The sequence below is a fragment of the Mesitornis unicolor genome, unplaced genomic scaffold (assembly GCF_000695765.1).
Source record: "Mesitornis unicolor isolate BGI_N332 unplaced genomic scaffold, ASM69576v1 scaffold49627, whole genome shotgun sequence".
In the NCBI taxonomy this organism is placed as follows: Eukaryota; Metazoa; Chordata; class Aves; order Mesitornithiformes; family Mesitornithidae; genus Mesitornis; species Mesitornis unicolor.
This window is the reverse complement of record NW_010198046.1, coordinates 57318-82731: the sequence shown is the minus strand read 5'-3', so window position 1 is coordinate 82731 and position 25414 is coordinate 57318. Positions and strand designations below refer to the sequence as shown.

General features: G+C 35.6%; 1 protein-coding gene across 1 annotated transcript in view; it reads right to left on the bottom strand.

Annotated features, from left to right (window-relative positions):
* Window positions 1–694: 694 nt before the first annotated feature.
* The window catches only part of ANGPT1 (angiopoietin 1), a gene marked incomplete at its 3' end in the record, with an annotated part of 69339 nt that continues 44619 nt past the window's right edge, over window positions 695–25414 (bottom strand). Inside the window, exons 7-8 of the mRNA XM_010189003.1 lie at window positions 21188–21354; window positions 695–825 (exon numbers count right to left, since the gene is read on the bottom strand). Of these exons, the coding sequence (XP_010187305.1) occupies window positions 695–825; window positions 21188–21354 (298 nt within the window). The remainder of the gene's footprint in view (window positions 826–21187; window positions 21355–25414) is intronic.

Here is a 25414-nt window from a genome sequence, read left to right as displayed (position 1 = left end):
CCACCTTGATTCATTCCTTCTGCAGTTGAACTCAGCTCAGCTCACTAAGGGTACTGACTTTCATACTCCAGAACAGTTAAGTGGCACAATTTGAACAGGAGGTTGCAGGTCTAGTTTTTCACAAGTGAGTGAATTAGCCGTTACATTAACTATGTATATATATATGTATGTATGTATATATGTATATATGTATGTATGTATATATGTATATATGTATAATGCTCATATATATCAGAAAGCTGAATCACCATGATTATTTCAATAACAGAATCACACTCCTAAGTGAAATAGTTAATATACTGCAAGTCTAGGTTCTGATTGTTTTTAAACTTTACCTTCTAATAACTGTTTCCCTGTATTTTCTCTCTTCTTTTTTTCTGGTGGATTCTCCCACTTCTCACAAAGTTCTTTTCTTCTGTCTTACTTTGCCTTTCTTGTCTCAACAATAACACTAACTTATGCCTTCCTCCTTGACATTGTTGTGACAGCTTCAGTGCGCAAGTATACTAACTGGATCTCTGATCCTGCTGATAGGACTCTTGAGGTATTGGCACTACCACAATATATATACAGAAAAGAATAGGAGTAATAATAATAAAAGGAATTTTCACACAGTACTTACACATTTATGAATGCAGACAGGAGAACAGACTAGATTCCTATCAAGGTACAATATTTTCAGAGTTGTACTCACCTCCAGTCAACATGAGAGCACATTTACACATGCAGTTGTCATTGTCAGCATCTTTTGTACTGAATTCAGCACCATGTAAGATCAGGCTACTCTGTTTTCCAGCTGTTCCACTGTGACCTTTTAAATAAAGCCTGAAACAGCAAAATAAAATGATCAGTGTCACCAAAAGGAAAAATAAAAGCTCCAGATCTTTTTCAAGTTTGCTCTGTATAAAGTGGACCCAGAAAATTCAGAAAACTCTTGTGTATTGGTTCGATGTCTTTGTAGTTTCAGGTGTAAAATGAAGACATTCGGGGTTTTCTAATGTATCTGTAATACCATATTGTCCCTGGCCCAGAGCAGAACCAAGCACAGGGAATCTGCACCAGAAAATGCAACAAAAGGGTGCAACAAAGTCAGAAACAGAAAAGAGAATGAGGAGAATTGCACAGAGTTCTGGAATACATTGACAGAATAACCAGGTATTCGAGTAGCTGGTCTCTTTACTATGGCACAGAAACAGTGTTCTCAGTTAACAGCAGCCACATTATTAATCCCTGAGCTCAAAAAAGGGTTTCAGCAGTTTCAAAATTTTTAATTCCACCAGTTACAGCACAAACCAGCAACCCATTTCTGCCAAAGTTGTCTCTGAGTGATGAATGGAGAATAACTTAGAGTTCAACCCACAAAAGTCTTCATGATTTGCAATGCTAAATATCCTTTTTCTTAAGAAGCCTTGTCAACTAGTTGAAACCACAACCATAAGCTAAAAGTTCCAGCAAGTCACACACATTTGTGGTGCTCAATGCCGTAATGCCAGTGCCAAGCATGCCAGCGGCAAGGATGCTGAATGAAGTATATTTGTCCCAGCAAGGAAATAGCTGGGCATGTCTGACCTAAGTTCACAAATGCTGGGATATGCACAAGAAAACGCTGAGGAGAGGAGAGGAGAGGAGAGGACAAGGTTGCACATAATAGTTTCCCTTGCCTCTGCTTAAGCATCTGTATGAGACAGACATCATTGGGAAATAGACACATTGTTCATATGCAGGAAGGAGGAGGCAGGATCTCAGCTCTGCTGGAGAAATATAAAGCCATAATCCTTACATTGCAAGGACAAGCCCTAGCTATTGGAGCAATAGAGAAGGGAAGGAGCATCCCTCACCTGTCTCATTGAAGCTTTACAGGCAGGAATACAGGGCTAACCAAGAACATTATTTGGTATCTAGTGGAATAAACTTCTTCAGTGAAGAAAAGGTGAGAAACATGAGTTCTGTTTCTTCTAGAGTTATTGAAGAGGAGCAAGTAAAATATTGACTATAAAATGTCAAAGGATCCATGGGAGCAGAAACAGGACTTAAGTGTGCAAAGCAGGAGAGGTGCTTCTTTCTCTCTGGTATTTACAGCTGGGAGTACTATCCTAGAAAATGCCTTCCCAACATCTCCCACAAACACAGTGAACAAGGAGAGCAGCTATGAGTCACAGATTGTTGTTGCTTCCTTTTAGATCGATGCTGAATTTTTATCCAATGTCTTTGGGTGAATAAAAAAGTAAATGTTTTCACCAGTGTCATTCCTCCATTTGTTTAGATGGAAGATAGATACTTCACTGCAAAGTGGTCACAGCGTTAACAGCAGGAGTAGAGAGCATCCCTAACTCATTCTAGCTACTGGAATTTTTCTGAGATGAGAAGAGTCTCTACCACCAGACTGAGATTTAAATAAAACCTAATTCTCCCATAGAACTTCGTGTTTGGAGCTTTGTTTATGAGAGGGGGGAGAAGGGGCACATAGGCACCATATGGCAACTTTCCTTAATCAAGTGCATGGCTGCTAACTGGTTTTAATTTTTTTCTTCGTCTTGCATGCATCTGTGAGTGGATGTTAGATCCAAACAATGCCAATTTCATTAAAATTGGAATGGAAACTCATTACAGAGTTTGCTCTTTTGGATATCCCAGTGAGTTTACTAAGCCCTTTCAAGATGTGAAGGCACAGAACCAGCACTTGGGGCTCTAGAGAATACAAGATTCACTTTCAGACTGACTTGAACATCACCTAATTTTTAGCAAAATTCTTCCTATGTGTCCTTTCTCCATCTTTAAAAATTGAGATGATAGATGCCAAACATGAACATGTCAAAAAAATGGATAAAGAACAGAGAACTGTCAGAGCTATCCTTTCAAAGTAGTTACATTGCCTACCTTCATTTGATTTTAATGTTGTATGTCTCCTGATGTGAGCCTGATGATTAAATACCTTTGGACTTATCCTTAGAGTAAATTTTATATACAGATAAGTACATGCACATACACATATAAAAATTCTTGGATTAAGTATAAATAATATGGATAGTCACATGGATGGATAAGGCAAAGTGTGAGCCTCAACAAAAGATCATGAAGATTCTTAGAAATTTAACAAGAAACAACCTTAGGAACAGGAATCCAGAAAGGTCGTTGCATTATGCTGTTGTCCAATCCCAGTGGCAATTAGCCCATAATTACCATGTTACTCTATCAAAAGATGCTTGTTTTAGATAAATTACTCTATGATCTGCCTTTGCTCATGTTCGTTTCTTTGTTCCATACAAATGAAAGGCTGGAATTGATCCCATCTTCATTCATTGGAATTTTGCCTTGTTTTGCAAGCTGTGTCTAATTTTTTGCAGAACAAAATAAACTTCCCTGAGGTTGTGCTGATAGAAAAATTACTTTGTCACATGATATCTACAATCTGATTTTAAATGGCCATACATCCTCACTGTATCAGCAACACCAAAGCTCACAGAAGTCTCATAAAGTCAGTATAAAAAGCAAATGCTGTTTACTTAAATCAGAAAGACAATGCTAGCCAGATCTTTTATTAACAGTCAACATTATAAAACCACTTAGTCCAATAAAAAATTCATATAGTGTAAGAAAACAATAAAGAAATGAATAATACTTGGTGTATGATGTTTTCCCCAAAGAGGTAGGGCATTAGGATTATTTACAAGCTCATACTCTTGTCCTGATATTTTATAAACATTCCACTCAGCACAGATTTAGATCTTGCCAGTTATGTTTGACTTTCCCTCAACACCATCTGTCTAGTAGGTCTCCAGCGACTTTAAAAGGATAAAGCTTAGCTTAGCTCTTAACTCTAGTAGGCTTACCACACTGCAGCAGTGTACCGAGGAACCATTGGGTGAAAGAGTAATTCTCTTGCTTTGGGCTTTTCTCCCTGAATAGGCATTGTCCAACAGTTAGAAAAAAATGACACTTACACCTGGTGTGTGGGACTATGTCTACACAGATAAGTGTGGACAAATATAAGCTGACATTGTTCTCCATGTTAGGCATACAACTGGCATCTTTGTTTTTAAAACCCATATGACTGCTATTATTTTATCCTCTAGTTTTGAAATGTCTGAGGTTGAGAATGGATTTAACTTGCACCTTCCATCTAGTCCACACTTGCATATAAATTTTAGACAACTTCAGTTTGTGAAATGAAACCAACTTCTAAAGATGCTGCATTTGGTATAATTTTATGAATTGCTATTTTAGTAAACTAAATTCCACTTAGAATGATGTTTAGGTGATTAAGTCCCTTTGTGAACCAAAGCCCACTGGTCTGCAATCTTTTAGGAAGCCCCAGCAAGAGATTACTCTCAGGTTACTCTTCTAATTCTACACATAGTACTAAGTAAAAAACCAACAGCCCCCCCCAAAAAAAATCCCAAAACATCTTCAAAACCAGATATCAGTTTTAAGTTCAGATTTTTTTCTCAAAAATGCTTTGATTAATTATTTATGGATCACAAATTATTTGTTTATCAATGAATAAAACATCGCACATAATTGTGTTCCCAGAGTAAATTGGGTAACTTTACACTGGCTCCTTGAAAAATTTCCCAACGTGCCTTTTCCTGAACATACTACAAAACTGCATGAAGTCTCCCAGTAGTAACAGCTGTCCCTGAATAGCAAAAGCACCTCTATAATATAAGCATCTTCCAAAAGTGTAATGATAATGTGTTGTGAACAGGAGACAAAATCTAAATAATCACTATAGAGAAAAACTGCTGTTGCTAAGGTTGAAGCTAAAATGTCTGCCAAAATCCTCTTAAACATGGAACCAAATATATTGTGGTAACTATCTGGGAAGCTTAACCCTGGTATTCAACATTTTCATCATTTAACACTAACAGGAAAGGATAAAGAGAAACATTCCTTGTGTGTGCTAATTTGCAAATTCAGTGGAAAGACCATCTCTTTGTTGAAGACAGAGCATGAGCCATCTGTGGTAACTGGGAGATCCCCGTGAGTTTGAACTTTTGTGGGTTGCAGAGTAAAAGGCATCATAGTCAGTGCTTTTGTCCAGATTACAGCTAGATTGCCTAGGCACCCATTTGCATCCTTTTTTCTTTATTAGGAAATAAATCTTCTTAAACATAATATACTTTTTCAGGGAAAAATGTTTAATTTAGGTTTTATTAAGCCAGTGCATACTCCTCTTAAGAAAACAAACAAAATTAAACCAAACCCAAATATTTCATCATAAATCAAGATTGATTAACTAACAAGAACTGAGCAGCAGATGAGGTAAGTAACCTTTAGAAGTAAATTAAAAGCCAGTCTCAAAGAAAGGAAAGTACTTTGGAGAAACTGAAGAAACTAGAGTGGAAGATAACAAAAAATTCTTTTGTCATTACTACTCTCAAAAAATTTTGAGCTGTTGCTAATCCATTCATTGAAGCTGCAAGAACAATTCACCACCTTTATCACAGCCCATTCTTGAAGGACTGATGTAAAAGTACTAAAGAGAATAAGAAAAGGAATGTCACAGTTGGTGTCTAACATGAGAAAAGCAGTGATATTAACTGTAAAAATCTAACAATACTAAATTTTTTCCACTCCTAACATTAGTAAATTCACGGACATTTTATTTAACTTTACTGTATTCCTAATAGAGTTTGTAACTCTGCAAACAGTAGGCATGATGGCTCTGCACTGTTGAAAACCTGAATAATGCAATAAGTAGCTCTGATGACTTGAACAGATTTTTAATTTGTTTCTTAATATTCTTGCTGCCAGCACATAAAAATAATTTCCTCCCACAATTGCTTAAGAAAAGTGTAAGACAAGATGCCCTCTGTATTTCTCCTCTGCTGCTATGTAGCAATGACTCACTACTGTAGTTGTTTGGCATTACTGCAACTCCTTGCCCATTCTTCTGTTGAGACAAGTGAAATGTGCCAGACAACAAAATATTAATTCAATATATCAGAGTAAGAACACACATCTTCAAATTTAAAAGAGAAAATGGTAATATAAAATACAACAATAAATGGATATGATAAGTTTTCCTCTAGAATTGTTTCAGTACAGCCTGTTTATGGGACAACAAACACTCCATAGTAAAGAGGTCCTTCCCTGGTACTGTACAGTTTTAAAGAAAAGCTTGTTTTCTCTTTGAAGAGCTCATGTTAATTTTAGCTTGTGTTTGAGCCATGCACACCTGACAGGTCAAAGGAGAAAAGTATATTTATTCTTGACAGTGAACAAGCAAACATAATCTAGCCAGGAATAAGATACACAGCTACACATTACAGTGATCTATACAATAGTTTAGTGAGCCTTTCTGTTTTACTAATGTGAATTTATATTAATAATGCAATAAACTTCCTTTTTCTATCTTAAATTACTTTAATAATTGACTAAAGAGCTGTACTCATTCAGTAGAGGTATACTGAGCAGGGATAATTAAAAGACACCCAGATTTACTGTCAGAGAAATTTTTCCTGCCATAAGGCAAATGGCCTGTCATTCCGCTGTATGTAGACAAATGGTGCTTTGTCACAACTTACGAAAAATGTTTAAAAATATGTTTATTCTGGACAGTGAACAAGCAAACATATGCTTTGACTACTTGAAATACATGCTACAGAAGCCCCAGAAACAGTCACTGGGGCAGTGCGAACTGCTAGGTTTGCAGCTCATGTCAGTAACAGTGGTGATGGAGAGGAAACATAAGGCAGCACTGGTTTTTACTGCTAACAGGGACAGAAACATATTTAAAGGCTACTATCACAATGATGTGTTGAACAGAAATAATTCCCTCAACTCTAATCTCTCACCAGACACAGCACAGAAGAGATATATTAATCTGATACTACCATTTTCTGTTAAAACTCTTTTTCAACACAGTACTTACTGAAACAAAATCACCCACCTTTTTTTTTTCTCATGGAAATCTGAAATGAAACTACTCAGTTATTAGGCTTATTACCTTTTTTTTATTAGTGAAATGTTTAAATCTTGCTACAGAAAAAAAATCTCACTCTCCCACCAGCTGTATAAATACTAAGATTTCCTCTTGCTACAGAAACTACCAATTTTGTCCTGGTTCATGGCTGTATAATACATAACGTGTTAATTTAGAAAGTATAAGGAATTTATTAATTACAAACTTGAAATAACTAGAGATGATCAATGTTTTGGACAGACATATAAACACTGAACATATACTAAGATGATAATGCTAATTGTTTTGATAGCATTGAAGATGGATGAACTTCTTAAAAAATAAAATACTAAATTAGAACTTATCTGAACAATTGCCCAGGACACAGGCAAAGCCAAGTTTAGAGAAATTTGGTTAACTTAAAATGTAACCCAAAATGTAAAAACACTTTTTCTTCTTACTCAACTACACTTTCTGGGTTTGGCTGAAGCCAAAACCAGAAATGTCAAAACTGATTCCCAAGGGATTTTTCAGCACAGAAATATAGGGATCCTCCACAGAAACTCATATTATAAAAGTTTCTAAGGTTTATATAAGTAATCAGACCTTCTGCTGATTATCTTTACTGAATTGCTGAACTTTGTAATGTCTGTGTATTTTAATTTAAGGATCTATTTTACAGCCATTAAAGCTAGTGGAAAAGTACAGTAAACATTGTTTTGAAAATTTATTTATCTGTAAACTGATCAATCCTGTTTGAAAATCCAGTAAAAGAGACCCACAAAACTCCAGTAAAATTTAAACTTAAGAATTATTAAAAAATATGCTTGAAGTTCCAAAAGTCTCATAAATACAGTTTGTTGAAATCCATGCAGATATATTGTAATAGTGGATTTCATAAATTTATGGTTTAGTCGTACTGAGGGTGACATTAATTACCCACTGGCATTCACATAGGTTGTACATTATCCTAATTAACTGGTTTAGATAAAATGGAAATGAAAAACTTATGTATCAGCATGCTGTTAGTGCTAACTTTTACTCTGATGACTACTGAGGAGATACCAGCTTCTTGCTACCACACAGTGTCATTGAAAAATATCATTTACAGGCCACAGTAAAATATTTATCACACAGTTTACTTAATTGAAAGTAATTAATCATAAGTAACTGTAAAAGTTAAAAATATCATAGACCTATGTTAAAGATTTATATAAATCTTACTGAGATATGGTAGTGTTTGGAAATGAATGTGTTTAAACAGTGAATCATCAATGTGGTTTTGGGGAGTATTAGGGGTCTGATTTGGAATTTTTGTGGTTGGTACTTTTCTTTGTAAAGAGTGTGCTGGAATTATGGATGAAATTAGCCACAGTTGTGCTATAAGTATGTTAAGTACCACAAATATGTCTCTATTGTTGAATTATGCTAATTAAAAGTTTGCTATGTTTTATGTTATCGTTTGCAATTAGAAAAATAAATCTATGAAGATTCTGTTTAAATGTGTTATTTATTTCCCATTTACATAGATGCAAAAGAAAATATAGCTAATTGCATATTTCCCCCAGTATCTGCCTGAAGCTATAGTATCAGTAAAAGCTATTTAAGGATGCCTGTTATTAATTCATAAATATCCTTTTACAAAACAGAGTTTAAAAGTCCTAAACTCCTCACATTTTCAGAAAAAAACCCCCTCATTATCTGTGCGCTCAGCAAGTACATATTCTTACTATTTTCAGATTCCCTGGAAGAACAAACTACTATGCTGATTACAAGAAAATTCAGAGGTTTATTCATACGTAAGATTTTTCATATTAGAAAGTCACTGTCACTGAACTGAATGAGTTTTGTACATGCCTAATTTTTGAGTTTCCATAGATTATATATGTATTTTATTTTATTTTTTAAATTAACAATCTAAGTAACTTTCTAACTGCAGATAGCATTTTATTTTACCTGGATACTGGACCCTCACTGTTTTCTTAATAGTGGAGGTTCAGTCAAATATTTGTACAGCTCAGCAGAGAACTGCAGTCTACCTGAAACAAGTCACTATCCCAAGAATTCAGACTACCTTTCAGAGCAGAAATTGCGATTTTTTAAATTTATATTGGCCCCTTCCTTAATATGAAACTGTTTCTCTAAAATTCCATGGACATGATAACATCTTAGGTCACATATCAGGCAGCAAGATAACCAACCCTTAAGCAGGCCTGCCCTGCAGGAAAAACAGATCAAGAGTAGTATGTAGGACCACAAGCTATTCAGTTTGCTATGAAAGCAAGTGGTAAGAATAGATAAGAAAGGAGGAGAAAAATAAGAGAAAAACCAAGAACCAGCACTGAGATGATGTCTTTAGTTTCCAAAGATTTTGCATAAAAAAAAATGGGACAATGTCCTTGAAATAACCTGTTCCAAAAATGTCACTGAGGCTGAAGTACCTCCTATGAGGAGACAGCTCTTTCAATTCACTTTATGGAAACATTCACACTTCTGCACAGTGAAAGTAAAAATGCTGTCAATAGATTCAAGAATCATGTCTGCTTCACACAGGCTTAGACTGCTTGAAGTTAAGTGTAATGGCTAAGGCTGTTGGCTTAAAACAACGAGAGGCACGCTAGATCACAGAATTCCTGACTTTAAATAAGAGTACTCAACTTGCTTTGTTTTTCTCAAATTGAATTTTGAATGAGGTGTAACCTGTAATCACCATTAAGAGATTACTTAAACACTGAATTGAACATAACATCTAGATTAAATGACCTTTTTCCCCGTGTTTCCACTGGCACAATAGTTCAAAACCGTGTAAGGTATCTTTAAAATATTTGTGGGATATTTTTTCTCCTTGTAAAGATCTTGAATGTAAGGAAATTAATCATTATTGATAGAAGTGGAAATAGTCTGCAATTAATTTTTCATCAATTTTTTTGATTGCTTATTCTATGCAAGCAGTGCAATCTTCTTTTACAATTGTGCTCCTCTGGGCATTTGCAGATTCTAGTTTTGACTTTTTTCCAGTGTTAATGACCTAATGACCCTCTCAATTCATACTACAGCATTGCTATAATGTGGCTGGAATGGAATGAGTTTGCAACTGCCAAGAGACTACGATTTAAAGAAATAACTTCATGAATAACACATTAAAAAAATATTTTGGGTTCTGCATGAGATTTTCAAGATTTATGATGGGATTCATGTCAAAAGATGTGTACTTCCCATAGGGTGAATCCCAGAGGAAAATGCAGGGATGTTTTGGGGGCAAATTATTTTCAGAGCAAAATGTTAATCAGGATTTCCATTCACTTACCTGTGTTTGAATCTGGCCAGTCTTTATGAATAAGCCAGTTCACAATTTATGAATTTCTACTAATTAGATTAATGGGTTTAATCTGGAGGCTGTGTACTCAGACTAATGACATCAGTAAACAGTAAGGGGTGTTGAAGAATCACTTTCTAGAGACGACAGGAAACACAATTGTTTCCAAATATGGAAACAACAAGAGGTAATAGTATTAATGACAATGTAATTGTCATGATCTGTTTCTAATCACCATATATATATATATGTGTGTGTGTGTGCAATGGTAATGAAACAAGAGTGACTTGACCTTCAATGAGAGCTCTGGTGGCCCCACCTGAGCAAAGTACTTAGTATGTACATAAAATTTAAAAAAAAGAGCTTAAGTGCATTGCAGAATGAGGGACTCGGTACACTTTAAAAAATTTTTAAAAATGAGGAGGGGAAAGAGAAGAAAAAGGTGGGGAAGAGAAAGGAAAAGCTTCTCTTATCCATAAAGTATGATTCACACCAGCAATATAACTATTAGTTTTTTGATTAAAGGTTTATGAAGTTGAAAACCAGACACAGAACTAAAATACTTATATACAAAAACATATCCCACCTCCAACCTGAATAATATGCAACAAGTCTGGCTTGATCCCTTTGCTTACTAGAAGCTATACTGTACTATATGCTAGGCTCATCCTCTGGCCTTTATCTCCATTATCAGCAAAGGTTAGGCTTTCAATATAAAGGCAAGTATCTAGGAAAAGGTAACAAATTTTAAGAGTGACTGATGCACAGAGAATTTCTGTGAAATGTTTATAGTTATTTGAAAAATAAATATTGGCTTCACAGTTTGCTTGGTTTTAATGCAAAATTAAGTTTAAAAAATGCCAAAATGAGTTATGTAGCACTAAGACCTCTGTAGAAAAATATAAACAGACTGTTAAAACATATTTCAACTCCCTTGGCGTCATTTGTGGCCGATAAACAGCCATATAAGAGTGAAAGGTTCACTGACTGTCACCCATTTATGATCCAAGTTCTTTGCTGGTGCCACACTGACCAGGCGAACAGGGATCAGCATGTCTTACATGCATTTTTCCCCCTAAAAACCCAGGTCATGGCCTTGTAAGAGCTGTGATTCACAATAATGACTTCTTTGGTTCAAATGGCATTGAGACTGGTACAAAGGGGTTTTACCTCAGTGCAACTGAATTATAATGCTAAATAAAAGAAAACGGAACACAAACGGTGCACGCGCATTTGGGTCAAGTATGGTTAACTGTTCCAGCACTGTTTTAAAAACAAAAACACATCAGCTTCTAGTATCTGATAAAACTAAAGACTGGAGACTGGATTCTGTGTGGCACTAGGCACTCATTTGTCTTTTTCTAATTAGGCTTCCATTGTTAATTAGCAGCGCCTTCTTCCATGATAATAAAGAAAGGTTTAGTTTAACTTTTCAGACCAACCATACAATAAGAAGTACACTGCATCAGATACAACAATTCTTCTGAGCTCTGATGTTCAAAATTGTTATCCGTTTGTAGGTTTATGTAAATTAGTAGCTCTTTAGATATGGCATATTCCTCTGCTTCGTGCTCTAACTCATCCACTGCATTGCTGCTGTGGATCAAATAATGAACATTATAACTTTTTATTACCAATACTTTAGAGAGAGACAAAGCAAAATAAAGCATGTTTTAATTTGATAGGGGAAAAAAAACCAAAACCAACAAAACACAAGAACAAAACAACAACAAACTCTTAAAAATTGATGCAATGAATGACTCCAGAAAAATCTGGGATGATCACTTTCCCAAATTCTCTCCAAGCCTCACAGATACACTTGACTTTTTGGCTCATGAAAGAAGCAAACTTACAGAAAACACCATACCACTTTGCTGGTATTATCCTGAAAATATAGTGAACCAATGCAGAAAGTGCTCTCAGAATCAGGGTCTAGAAACACTTGCCAGTAGAGCTGTTAATGATAAAAGGGGCAGAAAAAAACCCTGGAGTTGGTTGGCTAGGCAGTTGGTAAGAGACTTCAGAGACTTTAACCACAAACATACTAGATTAAATAAGGGTCACTCTAAGAATTTCTGCATGTTTTTTTGCAGACAGATGAAAGCTTGTTCTGTTGGGTCTCTGAGCAGACATGAGCTCATTCTGCCCACACTCCATCCTGGTTGGAAGCTGTAAGCACGACACTGTGCCTACTCAAGGGTAGGATATAATAGCTTGGGCTCAATGCCACATTGACAGGTCTACCAAGCTTCTGCTTAGCTCAGAGAGTGGGCAGACAGGCAATAGCTATGTGGGCACAGACAGTGCACATCTCTTCATTAGAAACTGTACAGAAGGGGCCTCCAGGTTTCATTCTTCTTTGCTTCTGCATTGTGGAGAATTTAAGTTTGAATTTTTGGCTAATGGTGAAAATTGTGAACATTTGGGGAAACTTCTCAAGCAGCATTATTATTTTAATCTGGAGATATTGTCACTAATGCTAAATAAATTCATCATAATCTTGCAAACACTTGGTGGTCAAGTTCATTCTGAAGAAGATCTGGAACACTCACAGGAAGAATATAGTTTTTCTAATTGAAATCAGAGACAAATCTCATTCTTTATATCCACATTTCAACTTTCTCAGGACTGACACTTGGAAGTGTCACTTTCTTCAGTTTTGATCAAGGTTATGACAAGACTAATGTCCGGGTTGAGCTGGACTTGAATTTGGATCCTAAAAATGTACTCCACTTCCCTACATTCACAGATAACAGTGAAGAGAAATACACAATCAAGGTATCTGCATTAAAAAAAACTACTCTAATAGAGAAATATTTTGTAATCCTGAATTTTGTTGAGATTTTTTTTCTGTAGAGATCCTCACTAGGTAATAAGCAGTTGAGATGCCAGTGGTTGTTACTCTTCACTTTTCATGTAAGAATGTACTGATCTGAGTGGTTCCTCATCATGCAGGACTTGTGGTTTCTATTCATTCAGCAAGAGAAAGGTTTAAAACCACAAAGCTTCTCTCACAACCATGCCATAACAAGCAACATGTGTCCTGCTGCAAAAAAATTGTTCAGGATTCACTGAGCCTTAGAGGGAGCAGAAGTGTAAGTCTGTAGCAGAATTGTTTGTATACTGCTCAGAGTTTAGGGATAGTCCTCACTGCTTCATAACGTATTTGGATAATTTAATCAAAGCATATTTAATTCAAAATGATACATAATCCATTGAGCAGGGAGCATAATCTTAGAAATCCCTCTCCCACCTCACTGATAAGTGACCAGGTAGCTACTTATTCACTGATCAGTGTATTTTTCCCTCCATAATATCAGAGCTCCATGAAGGAGCCTGTTCCCCTGCAGCATGGATTGCTGCTTTCTCTTGGGAAGCAATAACTATGGTCTGGATCCTCTCTGGCAAACGAAAGCATTAACCCAAGGTGTTTCGTTTCTTTCCTGATTAAGACAGGACATTGTCTCCTACCTTCAAGCTGTGGGCTGTGAACTGTCAGTGGATATAAATGGATGTCTTGCTATTTTCAGTATTTCCTAATGGTTAACTCCAAGCCGCTCTCTGCTCTGCATGTTGTCTGATTTGGCTTCCGTCTAAGGAGCTTATCTCTCCCCAGGCGTGCACAGAGAATCAAGTGTCTCAGCTAGGGTCCTGCAGTCTGTTCCAAGGGCCCAACAGCTTTAATGTTAGCACTGAAAATCTTTTATCTCACCTACCTGTAGGAAACCATGTCTGATTTGTGAATAAACACTTAAATTCGTTAAATCCAGGATGATGTTTAAGTCTAGTAAATAGTTTCAAACCTTTTATTTTCTGTGTCAAGTAATCAGTAGTTTGAATTGATGTGTTTATTTTATTGCAGATAAGCTTTATGGGAAAATAAGATACTTTTGTTCTTACTCATATATTTTCCTTTTCTTAAAAAATGAATCTAGGAGCCTGGAGGAGGAGATAATGACATGCCCATCATGTCCCTTAGCGATAGCTGTGGTGGAACATATTGGAAAACAAGCTTTTCTCCAGCTGTGTGGTTGAAAAGGAAACACCAAAGGAAATAAAAGTTTCTAGAAGCATAAGAGCACAATCAAAATTAATTATTGAAAGCTTCTTATCAATAGCCTATCAAAAACCCCTGGAAGTTGGGTTTTGTAGGTATGCAAAAATGAATAAATGGAGAAGAACTATCCAGTTTTGGTGAAGGAAATATATAAATCTGGAGAAAGCAATTGAAAATTAACCAGTTGAAGGAAAAGGATAGAGAGGAGAAAGACTGAAGACAGCAACAATTTAGAGGTGGCTTGAAAGATCTACTAACGGAAATAGACTTATAAATATCTACCTTTTATTGATGAATAAGTGGATACGCAAAACTGGTTAGATCATTGTTATAGCAGACCTATTCTGAATAACTCACACTGGAGGCTTTGCTTTCCTCCCGGAAAGCAAGGCTGCTGTACAACCAACACCATATACCTTGTAAAGCTTGTGTACCGACACTTTTCTAAATTTTAAGTGAAATATTTTCCAGAGTTTATGGAACCCCTCTGTTGGTTTCCCTCCATATCCTAGATATTCATGCATTAAAGAGCTCTAGTGTTATTTGTAACCAAAATAAAACACAAAAAAAATGTTAGGGGCTTTTAATGGTGCTTTTTAACAGATACTGTCTGATAAATTGTATAATATCTGGACTGACCTTGCATATATGAATTGACATTTTACTTTCTAAAAAAAAAGATTTTCATATTGCCTGAAAAGCAATTCATATCTGTGATCAATTGATTTAGAAAGGTGAGGAGACTTGTGCTTTTCAAACTATGTTACTGTAACTGAGTATTTAGATACTCTCCATCAAAAGAGCCTAAAGACAAATAGCATTCATTTTACATGGAACTGTTTTAAGACTAAGAAGGCAAATGATGAAAACTGCAAATACCTAAAACTTTCAGAGGAAATAACACATCTTCTCTGTATGGAATTATTAGCACCATGACACCTATAATGAACCATACGATACAATTCCACATTAAATTTCTCACTTTTAAAGATATTTACATTATAAACTAAGAAAAGCAATCATCAATGCCTTTCTGTCATGTGAAAGAGACAGTTCAGTGTAGTATGTTAGTAGAAGATCTCATTGGTAGTTCTGTAACAATTTGTAGTTCTTGGAAAATCGAGACACATTGTCTGTTACAGCTGGACCTGGTACAGCTGTGCTTTCATGGCTGCAGTCTGTGCTCTTTCTTCGTAACAGTCACTAGATTTTGCAGAGCAGCCACTTACAAAGTTTCACAGGGATAACAAAGAGTTACATACCACTTCACAGAGGGCCTGTTTTGCTAAAGTGAACCCATTTTCTTGCTTCTTGAAGGGAATACAAGCAAAAAATGCTTTGGTGCTGGCAACTGCCCCACTACTCCCCAGGCAACTTCCCACCAAAATGGGCATGTGGTGGGGGAAAGTGCTTTGCTACTCCCTAATCTGCCATGGAACAAAGCCCTCTCCTCTCCCCTTCAGAGCTTCACATCATCTTTCTTCTGTCCATTCCCATCATTTTCTCCCACTATTCACTTCCCGTTCTCTACTCAGTTGCTCCTTTGCATTATTCAGTATATATGCGTTCTCAGTATATTCTATAACTCAGAAGAAGAAAACCTCTATTCCTCCTTCAGGATAGTCGCAGCCATTGCACAGTGAACTACAATGAGCTTTACATAGTTAGAGGTGGGAAATGATCAGCTGTGGACGGATAGTATACATAGGTATTTCTGTAGAATAAGCTAAATTTTATTATCCATAAACGTTACAAGTGTATTTGCATCAACTTTTACTTAGTCAGAGAAAGTGATATTTTTCATTTCTGTTTACATTTGGAGATAGTGCATGGACTGCCAGTGAGCTTTAGTCACCGATATAATATAGCAACACTGGCCTGGTTCCAGAAGGACTTCTAGTTAATGGGCATCAGTTTGCATCCCTGCACTTCCAGTATTTAGACTACATGCAATATTATTGGACTCACAGTGTTCTTAAATAGAATAAGGTTATTTCAGCCAGATATTTATATATACATAGAGACATTAAATCTTTGCTCCATATTATTAATATTATACCACTGTTTGATTAAAAAAATATTCAATATATTTTCAAATCATGGAAAGTATGCATACCACAGATATCATTCTGTTTGTTAATAGGATTTTGCATGGACATTTTCTCTGAAGTAGACTTGCAAATTGAATTTCAAGTTTCCGAAGAAAAGTTAATTACTATAGGTTTAAATTTTTGCACCATGTCTATTTTTTGAGTTATTCCATAGTTTTTATATTTGGAAAGAAAAGTTTGGGGTCTGTGCACAGAACTGAGTCTCAGAGTATCTATGTTTATTTTCTTTCTTTGCTACAGATTTCCTATTTGTCCTCCACTGTACTTATTCTTCCCCATCTGAGAATGGGCCCTGTGAAGAAAGTTTTACTGTGATACAAATAACAGAAGAAGCTAAGCAGATGTCTCAGAAAAACTTACTAGTCAGGCTGATTCCTTGTTTTACTTAACCTACTAAAGTGACACAAGAGAACCTACTAAAGTGACACAAGAGAATATGTTATTTATGTCAAATGCGTTACTGAAAGGCCTGGGTAATAACAAGGAACCACACCAATATTTAAAAGTGAGGGTTTGTACACTGAGGAAAGTGACAATGGTCTGTAAATGTCCCGCTGCTGAAACAGCAATAGTCTGTGGAACAGATTTTTTAATTAACAATACACATAAACAGCTGTCCCCATAGAAATCACACTCTCAAAGAATATTTCCTTTTACGTATGACAGTATTTTAATTGATACAATTTAAAAGAATGTACAAAAATATTTTTTTCTCTACTTTACAGAAAGAAAAGTGAGAATTTTTTTAACAAATTCCACCATTAGTTCAACAGTGGTGATTAAATAAATCAATAGTCTCCACCTTAAAAAAAATCAAAGATTAACATTACATCAAGGCTTCTGACTTCAGGATACCTACCTAGTTTGCCTAAGAAAACAGGGAGAAATAATACTATTACTGAAACTAAATTAACAAACCCTTAAACAAACAAAAGCTAAAAAATCCAATAGTCTGGGCAGACCTTATTCCAGCCTTTCGATACTTAAAGGTTTATAAGAAAGATGGAGACAAACTTTTCAGTAGGGCTTGTTGTGATAAGACAAGGAGTAACGTTTTTAAACTACAAGAGAGTAGATTTAGACTAGATATAAGGAAGACTTTTTTTATGATGAGGGTGGTGAAACACAGAAGGAGGTTGCCCAGAAAGGTGGTAGATGCCCCAGCCCTGGAAACATTCACAGTCAGGTTGGACAGGGAGCTGAGCAACCTGACCAAATTGAAGATGTCTTGCTCATTGCAGAAGGGTTGGACTAGAAGACTTCTGAATGTCCTTTCCAACCCAAAATGTCCTATGATGCTATGATTGTACTCAGTGAACTAAAATATCTCTGCTGTCACGTCCCATAAAGGCTAACAATTGTTAGTTTACATCCAATAATTGATCTGGTTTCCCAAAGTAAAGCCTGGAGAGAAACAGTATTTTGGAGAGCTTGGAAGCTGTGCTACCTAAATTTGTACAAATCACAGGAAAATGTCAGTGCTTTGAAGTGATTTGAATAATTTCAATATATTGTCAAAAGGAGGTGAAGGTAAATTCAATCTCTCTAAAAGTTCTGAGGTACAAATAGCTCAGCAATTAAAAACTGTATTTCCCCCATTCTCCATCCCTTGCCTTGTTTAGAAGTGCTGCTTCTGTACCATGAGTAGCAAAATCAGATGTGTGTGCACACTGAAATTACCACTGTTCAAAATCCAGCATCAGTATATCTGCTTTCATTAACTAGTATGTGGGATTATGAAGGGTAGTGCCTGAAATCCCACCACACAATTACTTTTCCTGTTTAATTCTGGACAGTCTGAGGACACAAGTCAGAGCAGCAGTGTGTCATATCTGTACAGCTCCTAAGAACATCAAAGAATGTCAACAGACTATAAAGAGTGGACTAGGTAAAGTCTACTCAGGAAAAGAGGAGAGGCTGCGTGTCTTCTGGGAGTCTCTTTCAACTCATGCTTTTATACTTGTATGAATGATTCCTCTGACTTAAATTAAGAAACTCTGCACTAAGTGGGGCTTGCAATATCTGACTCTTCTTTCTCTATGGAGATTTTACTTACCACAGCGTTAAGACTTGCAAAGAGACTGGCAGAGATAGTTTTACAGACAGTCCTCAGTGTAATCATTTCGTGTAGATAAGAAGCCTAAGGAAGTTCTAAAGGGAATCAGTCACTTAGATACTTCCATGTTATTGAAGGTTTCACATGTGGTGCAACATCGATTTTCCTGTTTCAGTTATCATTTATCATTATACATTTACTATGTCAGTATCCACCTTTTCATCTCAACTTTCTTCTATGCAGTCATCATCTGGGATAAATAGATTTTATTCTACATTCCTAGAAACCTTTTTGGGGCTGTCTCATTTTGAAAGTTAAAGTATATTTTTAACATACATGTGTTTAGCATTACTATTTTTAATCGTAGATTCTTTAGGCTAATAAAAAGTAGTAAAGAGAATACAAACAGCCCAGAGAATAAACAGAACCCTTCTGAAATCACCAATTGGGAGTTATCCAGTCTGAATCAAACTTTGCATAATGTTGTGGCTCAATTTCGGAAAAACAGCATGATAATTATTTTCCACATTTTCTCAGACGCATTTTATCACTTCATGGTATTTGTTTTCTTTTTTTAAATTTACAATATTCAAATGTGAGACCTGGAACCTGAATTTTTTTGTGTCTTCCAAATGTACAAGTACTGCCATAGCATAGACGAAAGATGTTCCATTTCTCGAGTTTTTTCTTTCATTTCAGTACCCCCTCTCTATTTCAAATCTCCTTGATCTACCGCCTAGAAACTTGGAAACAGCTTGGAAACGTGTCTTTTTACTGGTTATTATTTCTTAATGAACTTGTATTACTTGAAACTAATGTAGAATGTGGCCAGCCTATAATTACTTAGTTTTGCAAACAGTGATGAAGAAGCAACATTTAATGTGGGTCACTAGCGTAAAATCCTAACAGATTCCAAAATAAAAGAGTATCCAGTTTGTTTGGCAAAATTATTTCAAATGAACAGCAACTAAAGGATTGAAAATGTATGCTGTTCTATGTTTGAGGTATTGAAAGCAAACATGGCAAATGCCCGATAACTGTGAAGGAAAAGCACTGAGAGCAGGAGGTTGGGAACTCTGGTTTTCAACTTCAGAGAAATCATTTAAATTCTTAATGGCAGCTCCACAGATAAAGAGAAAACAGCATTCTCTGAAGGTTGGCCAGCTGTTTAGGACTCAAGAATCAGGCTTTTATTTGGCTTGCCTTCTGGAGCTGCTTCTATCACAGATTGTGATGTTGGCAAGCAAAATAAAGAGTTTTTACATCATAGGATGTATTCTCATAATAATTTCTAAAAGAACCCCATATAATTCTGGTTTTCAAAATGTCTGTTGGACAAATATCTGCTTGGACTAGGCACTAGTGCATTTGTAAAGCATGAAGAACTATTTAGATTTACATGTGGATTACACTTCATTATTTCCAGCACTGTCATTTTACTCCTCAGTTATTTTCTTTAAATATTCAAGTACATTTGATTAAAAATAAACCAGGAATTCTCTGAAAGCCAAAGGCCCAACAGAGATGGACAAAGTATTTTTACCTTTTCATGTTCCCTATTCCAGAATAATATGAATGGACCTGATTCCCCATTCCCTAGACAGATGAACTTCTTTTGTACGATAAGGAGGCCATGAAGACAGCATGAGTAGAGCTCATCCTGGCCTTTAATTTTACTGTGGAGTAGGACAGGAATCCAAACTACCCAAACCATTATTTCCAAGTCAAACTCCTTCTGATTTTTGTGGAAAAGTGACTTGAACATGGATAGTATAATTAATAACTGTTAATCAAGATGATACACTTTCAGGCCTGTACACCCTTTCTGATTTAATTTCTACACTTTTGAAATACATACCTTTTGAGTTTCTTATTCAGCAAGAACAATTTTCATGGATCAGTTTTTCACTATTACTTCCACGTTCAGAAAATATGGTTTATATTGCCAAAAGATCTACCTTTTTTCTAATGAAAGTAGGTTTCTTTTCCTTTTTCCTTTCCTTTTTTCTTTCTTTTTTACTTTTCTTTTTCTTTTTCCTTTCCTTTTTTTCCCTGTTCATATAGATATCCTGGAGACCTAGACTGATTCAGGATGGCTTTCCAGGGCTACGCTTCTGACTATCAACACATTAAACTTCATCTATTGAAGGATCTCCAAGTGGCTGTGTTATCAGCCAAGGGAGAGAAGGAAAACCTGTGCTCAGGTCCTTTTGATGCTCTTTTTTTGAGGCAAAATTTATTACAGATGACAAGGGCCATATCAAAATCTGAATAAAGTTTACATTTTGGGATATAGTTTGCTATTTGGCCTTCAAAATTAGTGACACACCACTATTCATGTCTGTATGGGTAGACCTTCTGCCTCAATAAACTAACATGAACTTGCTCACAGTGTGTATTTCAGCATCAATTTTATGTTTCTGAGGTAGAAATCCTTTAATTTGTAATGAAGAATTCATGTCCTTTTTCTATTCAATCAGTTGTGAGTTCTGATGGCCCTAGATATGTTAAAATTACACAATTTTTAGCAGTTCTACAAGCCAGCACAATTAATAAAGCATGCCTTGTACTCAGAAATGTTAGCTTTACTCTGACCTTCCATCAGATTTCTTTTATGTTTGCCCTCTTTATTCACTTTCAATAAAAATTTATATCCTATTATTATCCTTCCTCATATTCACAAGCAAACAATGAACAATATTTATTACTCAGCAGAGTCAAAAGAATTTCAATAGATTCTTACCTGTAATTTTGCTTTTCATTTCCTATGTGAAATCTGTCATACTGTGAATATGCCCGGTTTCCTTCCCAGTCCATTAATTCAATTCTTAGGGAATATTGCCTCTGACTTGTTATTGCAAAGATAAATTCATTTCCCAGCCAATGTTCACTTGATGGGTTACCAAAACCCTAGAAAAAAAGTTGGCAAGATATCTAGATGTAATTATTGTAACTGGTAGAATCTTCACACAATAATAAACCCCTAATTCTATTTTACCTATACATTCTAATAGAGCTCATAGCTCTCTGTGCTTGTTTGAATATCTCTAAAATGAACCTACTAACAAGTACCATGCAGGAGTGTTGAGCAGTTCAACTGATATTTGAAAGAGCAGTCAAGGTTATCAGCTGAAAATCACTTTCCAATTACAAAATATTAATAGTATGGTGCTGTATTTGCACATCCTTCGATGGCAATACTTGACAGTAATCTTTGATAACACATTTCTTATGGTGCTAAACCTAGTTTTCAATAAGACAAGTCAAAACAGAATTCTGCTATACACTATAAAAGGTTTATAAGAATTAAAATTAGCCTAGGTTACACACATTCAAGGTAGCTATGGATGATAGCTCACATCTTAATCTCCAAAGAAGAACAGACCATTTCTTTGCTGTCAAGTGTCTGCCACAACTGAAAGAGGGAGGTTTTTAGTTTAAAATTATCTTCTCTATAGAAGACCTGCTGGACAGGAGAGTGCCTGTGAATGACCCTCAGCTATAACAATTTACTCCATTCTTGGTCCACTTAAGCTCACATTGGCTAAGAAGTTGGCTACCACAAAGTTATTTTTTCTCACTCTGTTGAGGTGAAATAAGATATCTATATATGTTTTGATACTTTGAAATCTTTAACTTGAGGAATGTGGAGTATTCTTATAGACTATCCAAAGCACAGGAGAGGGTACAGTAACTTTATTTTCTAAGAAGGAAAAATAAACAACAGTAGAATATTTAAGGTACTTAATTCTTCTCACATTTCATATATTTAGCTGATCTTATTTCCAGTTAAGAAAACTATACAATTTTCACACACGGAAAAATAATAATAATAAAAGAAAAAATATAACCTGTTTTCAAAATGCATTCTTAGACCCATATTTTTGTGCATATTCCAGGTTTTAAAGTTTTTTAAATTTTATTGCGTATTTTACTACATTAAATTTAAGGTTAATTTACTATATAATATAATGATATTTCTTGATAAACTATTAGATCATACCTGAGACCTCTTACTGGAAGTGGAAGTGGTTGTGGTACCACCCTGGAGGAGTTGAAAAGATGTGTATATGTGGTGCTTAGTGACATGGTTTAGTGGTGGAGTAGGCAGTGTTGGGTTTATGGTAAGACTCAATGTTCTTAAAGGTCTTTTCCAACCCAAGCGATTTTATGATTCTATGCTTCTGTATCTCTCACCTACTGTTTTGATAGCATTCTCATGCATATTTGGCTTCACAGATACTTCCTGAAATATAAAAGTTTGTTCCTCACCTGCATAAACCCTGTCTACAGCTGACAAATCCTTCTGTAGTTTTGACTGTTTACTATTTGTTCCTTTGATCCTTTCCATCTCCTTGCCCTGTCTTTCTGCCCTATGACTGTCTCACACACACTCTCCTGTTCTAGCAGCTTGGGCTGTGTCACACCAGAGCAGTCAGTGGCTTCTCTCTGGCATTCTCCTTCACCACTGGTCATTGCCACTTCTCTCAGAGGAAGGAATATGTGCTGTGCACTGCTCACAGGCAGTTTGTCTCCCTAAAATCCAGAAAGCAGAAGCTGGAAAATAGGTGTTTATATACCAGCCAAAGTAGGTTTCTTTGCTGTATACATAGTTTATTATTCACAGAAGATATATTATTATTATTATCATCTGTCTCCCTCTAAAAGAAGATTTTCAGGAAATCCTTTTTCCCTTTTTCCCAGTGCTGGCAAGCTGAGGGAAGTCCCCTTTGAACTGTGGCTCTATTGAATTATATTTGTCTTATCTTATTTAGATTACAGCCTATTCAGGATGTAATACATGTGGCTTTTTTAACATTATGTGTTCCCATATGTGTTCTATATGAACTCCAGACACCATATATAACTATTCTAAAATAATAATTTTTCTTCTTCTCATTTACACTTTCTTCTCCCTTTTCACAAGTGTTATTACACTAAAATGAAAATATATCAGTAAGTGGTTTGCTCTCCTGACCAGAGGAAATGAAGTTGTAGCAAAAGGGAACAGAGGCAATATAAAAAGGAATATAAAAAATTATGAGGAAAGACACCACATTAGTTACAAAATACTGAATACTATTACAAGAAGCTACAATACTGAAATTCAGATTAGAAGTATCTAGACTAAGAATGATGCTTTTTTTATTATCATTGTCAGAAGCAACTTATTTCTAAAAAAAATCCTTGTTCTTATGAAAAGAAAACCAAAGAAGTAAGTAGAATATAAAAATATCTCTGAAGCAAAGAATGTTCCTAAAGAGAAGTAGTGTATTTTATTAAACACCTAGTATGGCTGGAAAAAGAAATAAACAAATAAAAAGGCATTCATAGCTTTCACATATGTAAAACAGAGAGGAACAGTACACCTCTGTTAAGCACAGAGTTGGAAACAATTTCTTCAAGTATAATTTTATTATCCCAAACTCAATTGTTTCCAACCTGTATTTAGTCTGTAGTTTACTGTTTCTATTTCTGACCTGAAGAAAGACTTGCATGCTTGCTGGTTTTTCCAGATACTTCGGGTGACTCAATAACTACACAGCTTTCCTTGATTATATCTTAGGCTATTGCTGCTACATGAACACTACTACTTTGACAAGATATGTATGCTTTGTATCTATGTGCAGAAGAGAATGACATATTAGCCAAAAAAAACCTGAAAAACAGGATTTAATTTTTTGTTTTCATTCCCAACCTTGAGGCTAGCACAGAAAATGATTGTGCCAGGTTCTTTTGATTTGCCTTCAAGACATTCAGCCTTTAAAGTACACTTCAGAATTTTATCTTCTAATACAAAATTATTTTTTTTTTCACTTCAGCCAGAAATCTTAAGGAAACAAGCTTGTGCAACTGTTAAGCCCACCTGTCCTTTATTTTTTTGCAATACTTTCTGAACTCTTTTGAGGTTGGGATAGAAATCACACAAACTTGAAGTTCAATAAGGTCTCAGGAGGACTGGTGTCTGGGATGAGTTGCTGCTGGTACAAATGCTGAAGCAGAAGCTCAGCAGTTGCTTATTCCAATTGCCTATCAGCAGGCGCAGAGCAGCCAGCCAAGGGCAGACGCTGAGTGTGTATTGCCTCAGAGAACACTGAGACATCTGGGAGAAATTTGAGGGACATAAAAGTGGAACTCAAGCTATGGCCAAAGAGAATCTTAGAAAATAATAGAAATTCAGAGAATTATTAGTAACAAAACTGGGACTCCTATGTGGGACAGAGGACAAAGATCCATTATTAATTAATTTTGCTGTTCATGAGATAATTCAGTAATAGTTCAGTAATGAAAATTCAGTAATAAAATCCAAGCATTTTAGTTAACAGAACATTTATGTTTATACTGCTGCTCAAATCTGTGAAGTCCCAAGTGGTAAGATGGTTTCAGCCTTGACTAAGACCACACTTGTGATCTTCTGTGGACAAGGTGTTTGGTTTTGAGAATGCCTTGGGGAACAGTGTTAAATCTTAAGTTAATATTAGGAGTCACTTATTCGAGACCCATAGCTATCATTAAATATGTTTTTTTCCCAGTACTTATAGACTGTCAACACACTCATTGGTTTTTTATATTCATATTGCTATAGCAAATAATTCCAGAATTATCTGTGTTACAGTTTTGTATTTAAACTCAAGGATACGGTGACCTAAGTTATCCTCAGCTATCAATCCACTAGGGAAAGGAACATCTGCATTTCACGAATGTATTTGTAGTTAACTGCATTTCAAGTCCCTCTGAAACCCAGTGGGTCTAAAGCACTGTTCAAAAATTGCATTTTAAATGCTGACACTATTTTGTCATTAGCTCGCTATATTTTGTTCATTATATGTTTCCAAATAGAGGGATTAATTCTTTAGACTTTATATTTTATTCCAAAAATACTCATTTTGCTTTTCCCTTGAAATTTGCATAACATTTTGGGATGATTGGCAAAACAGAGGCTTTAAGTTCCCAAACAAGTGCTTAATGT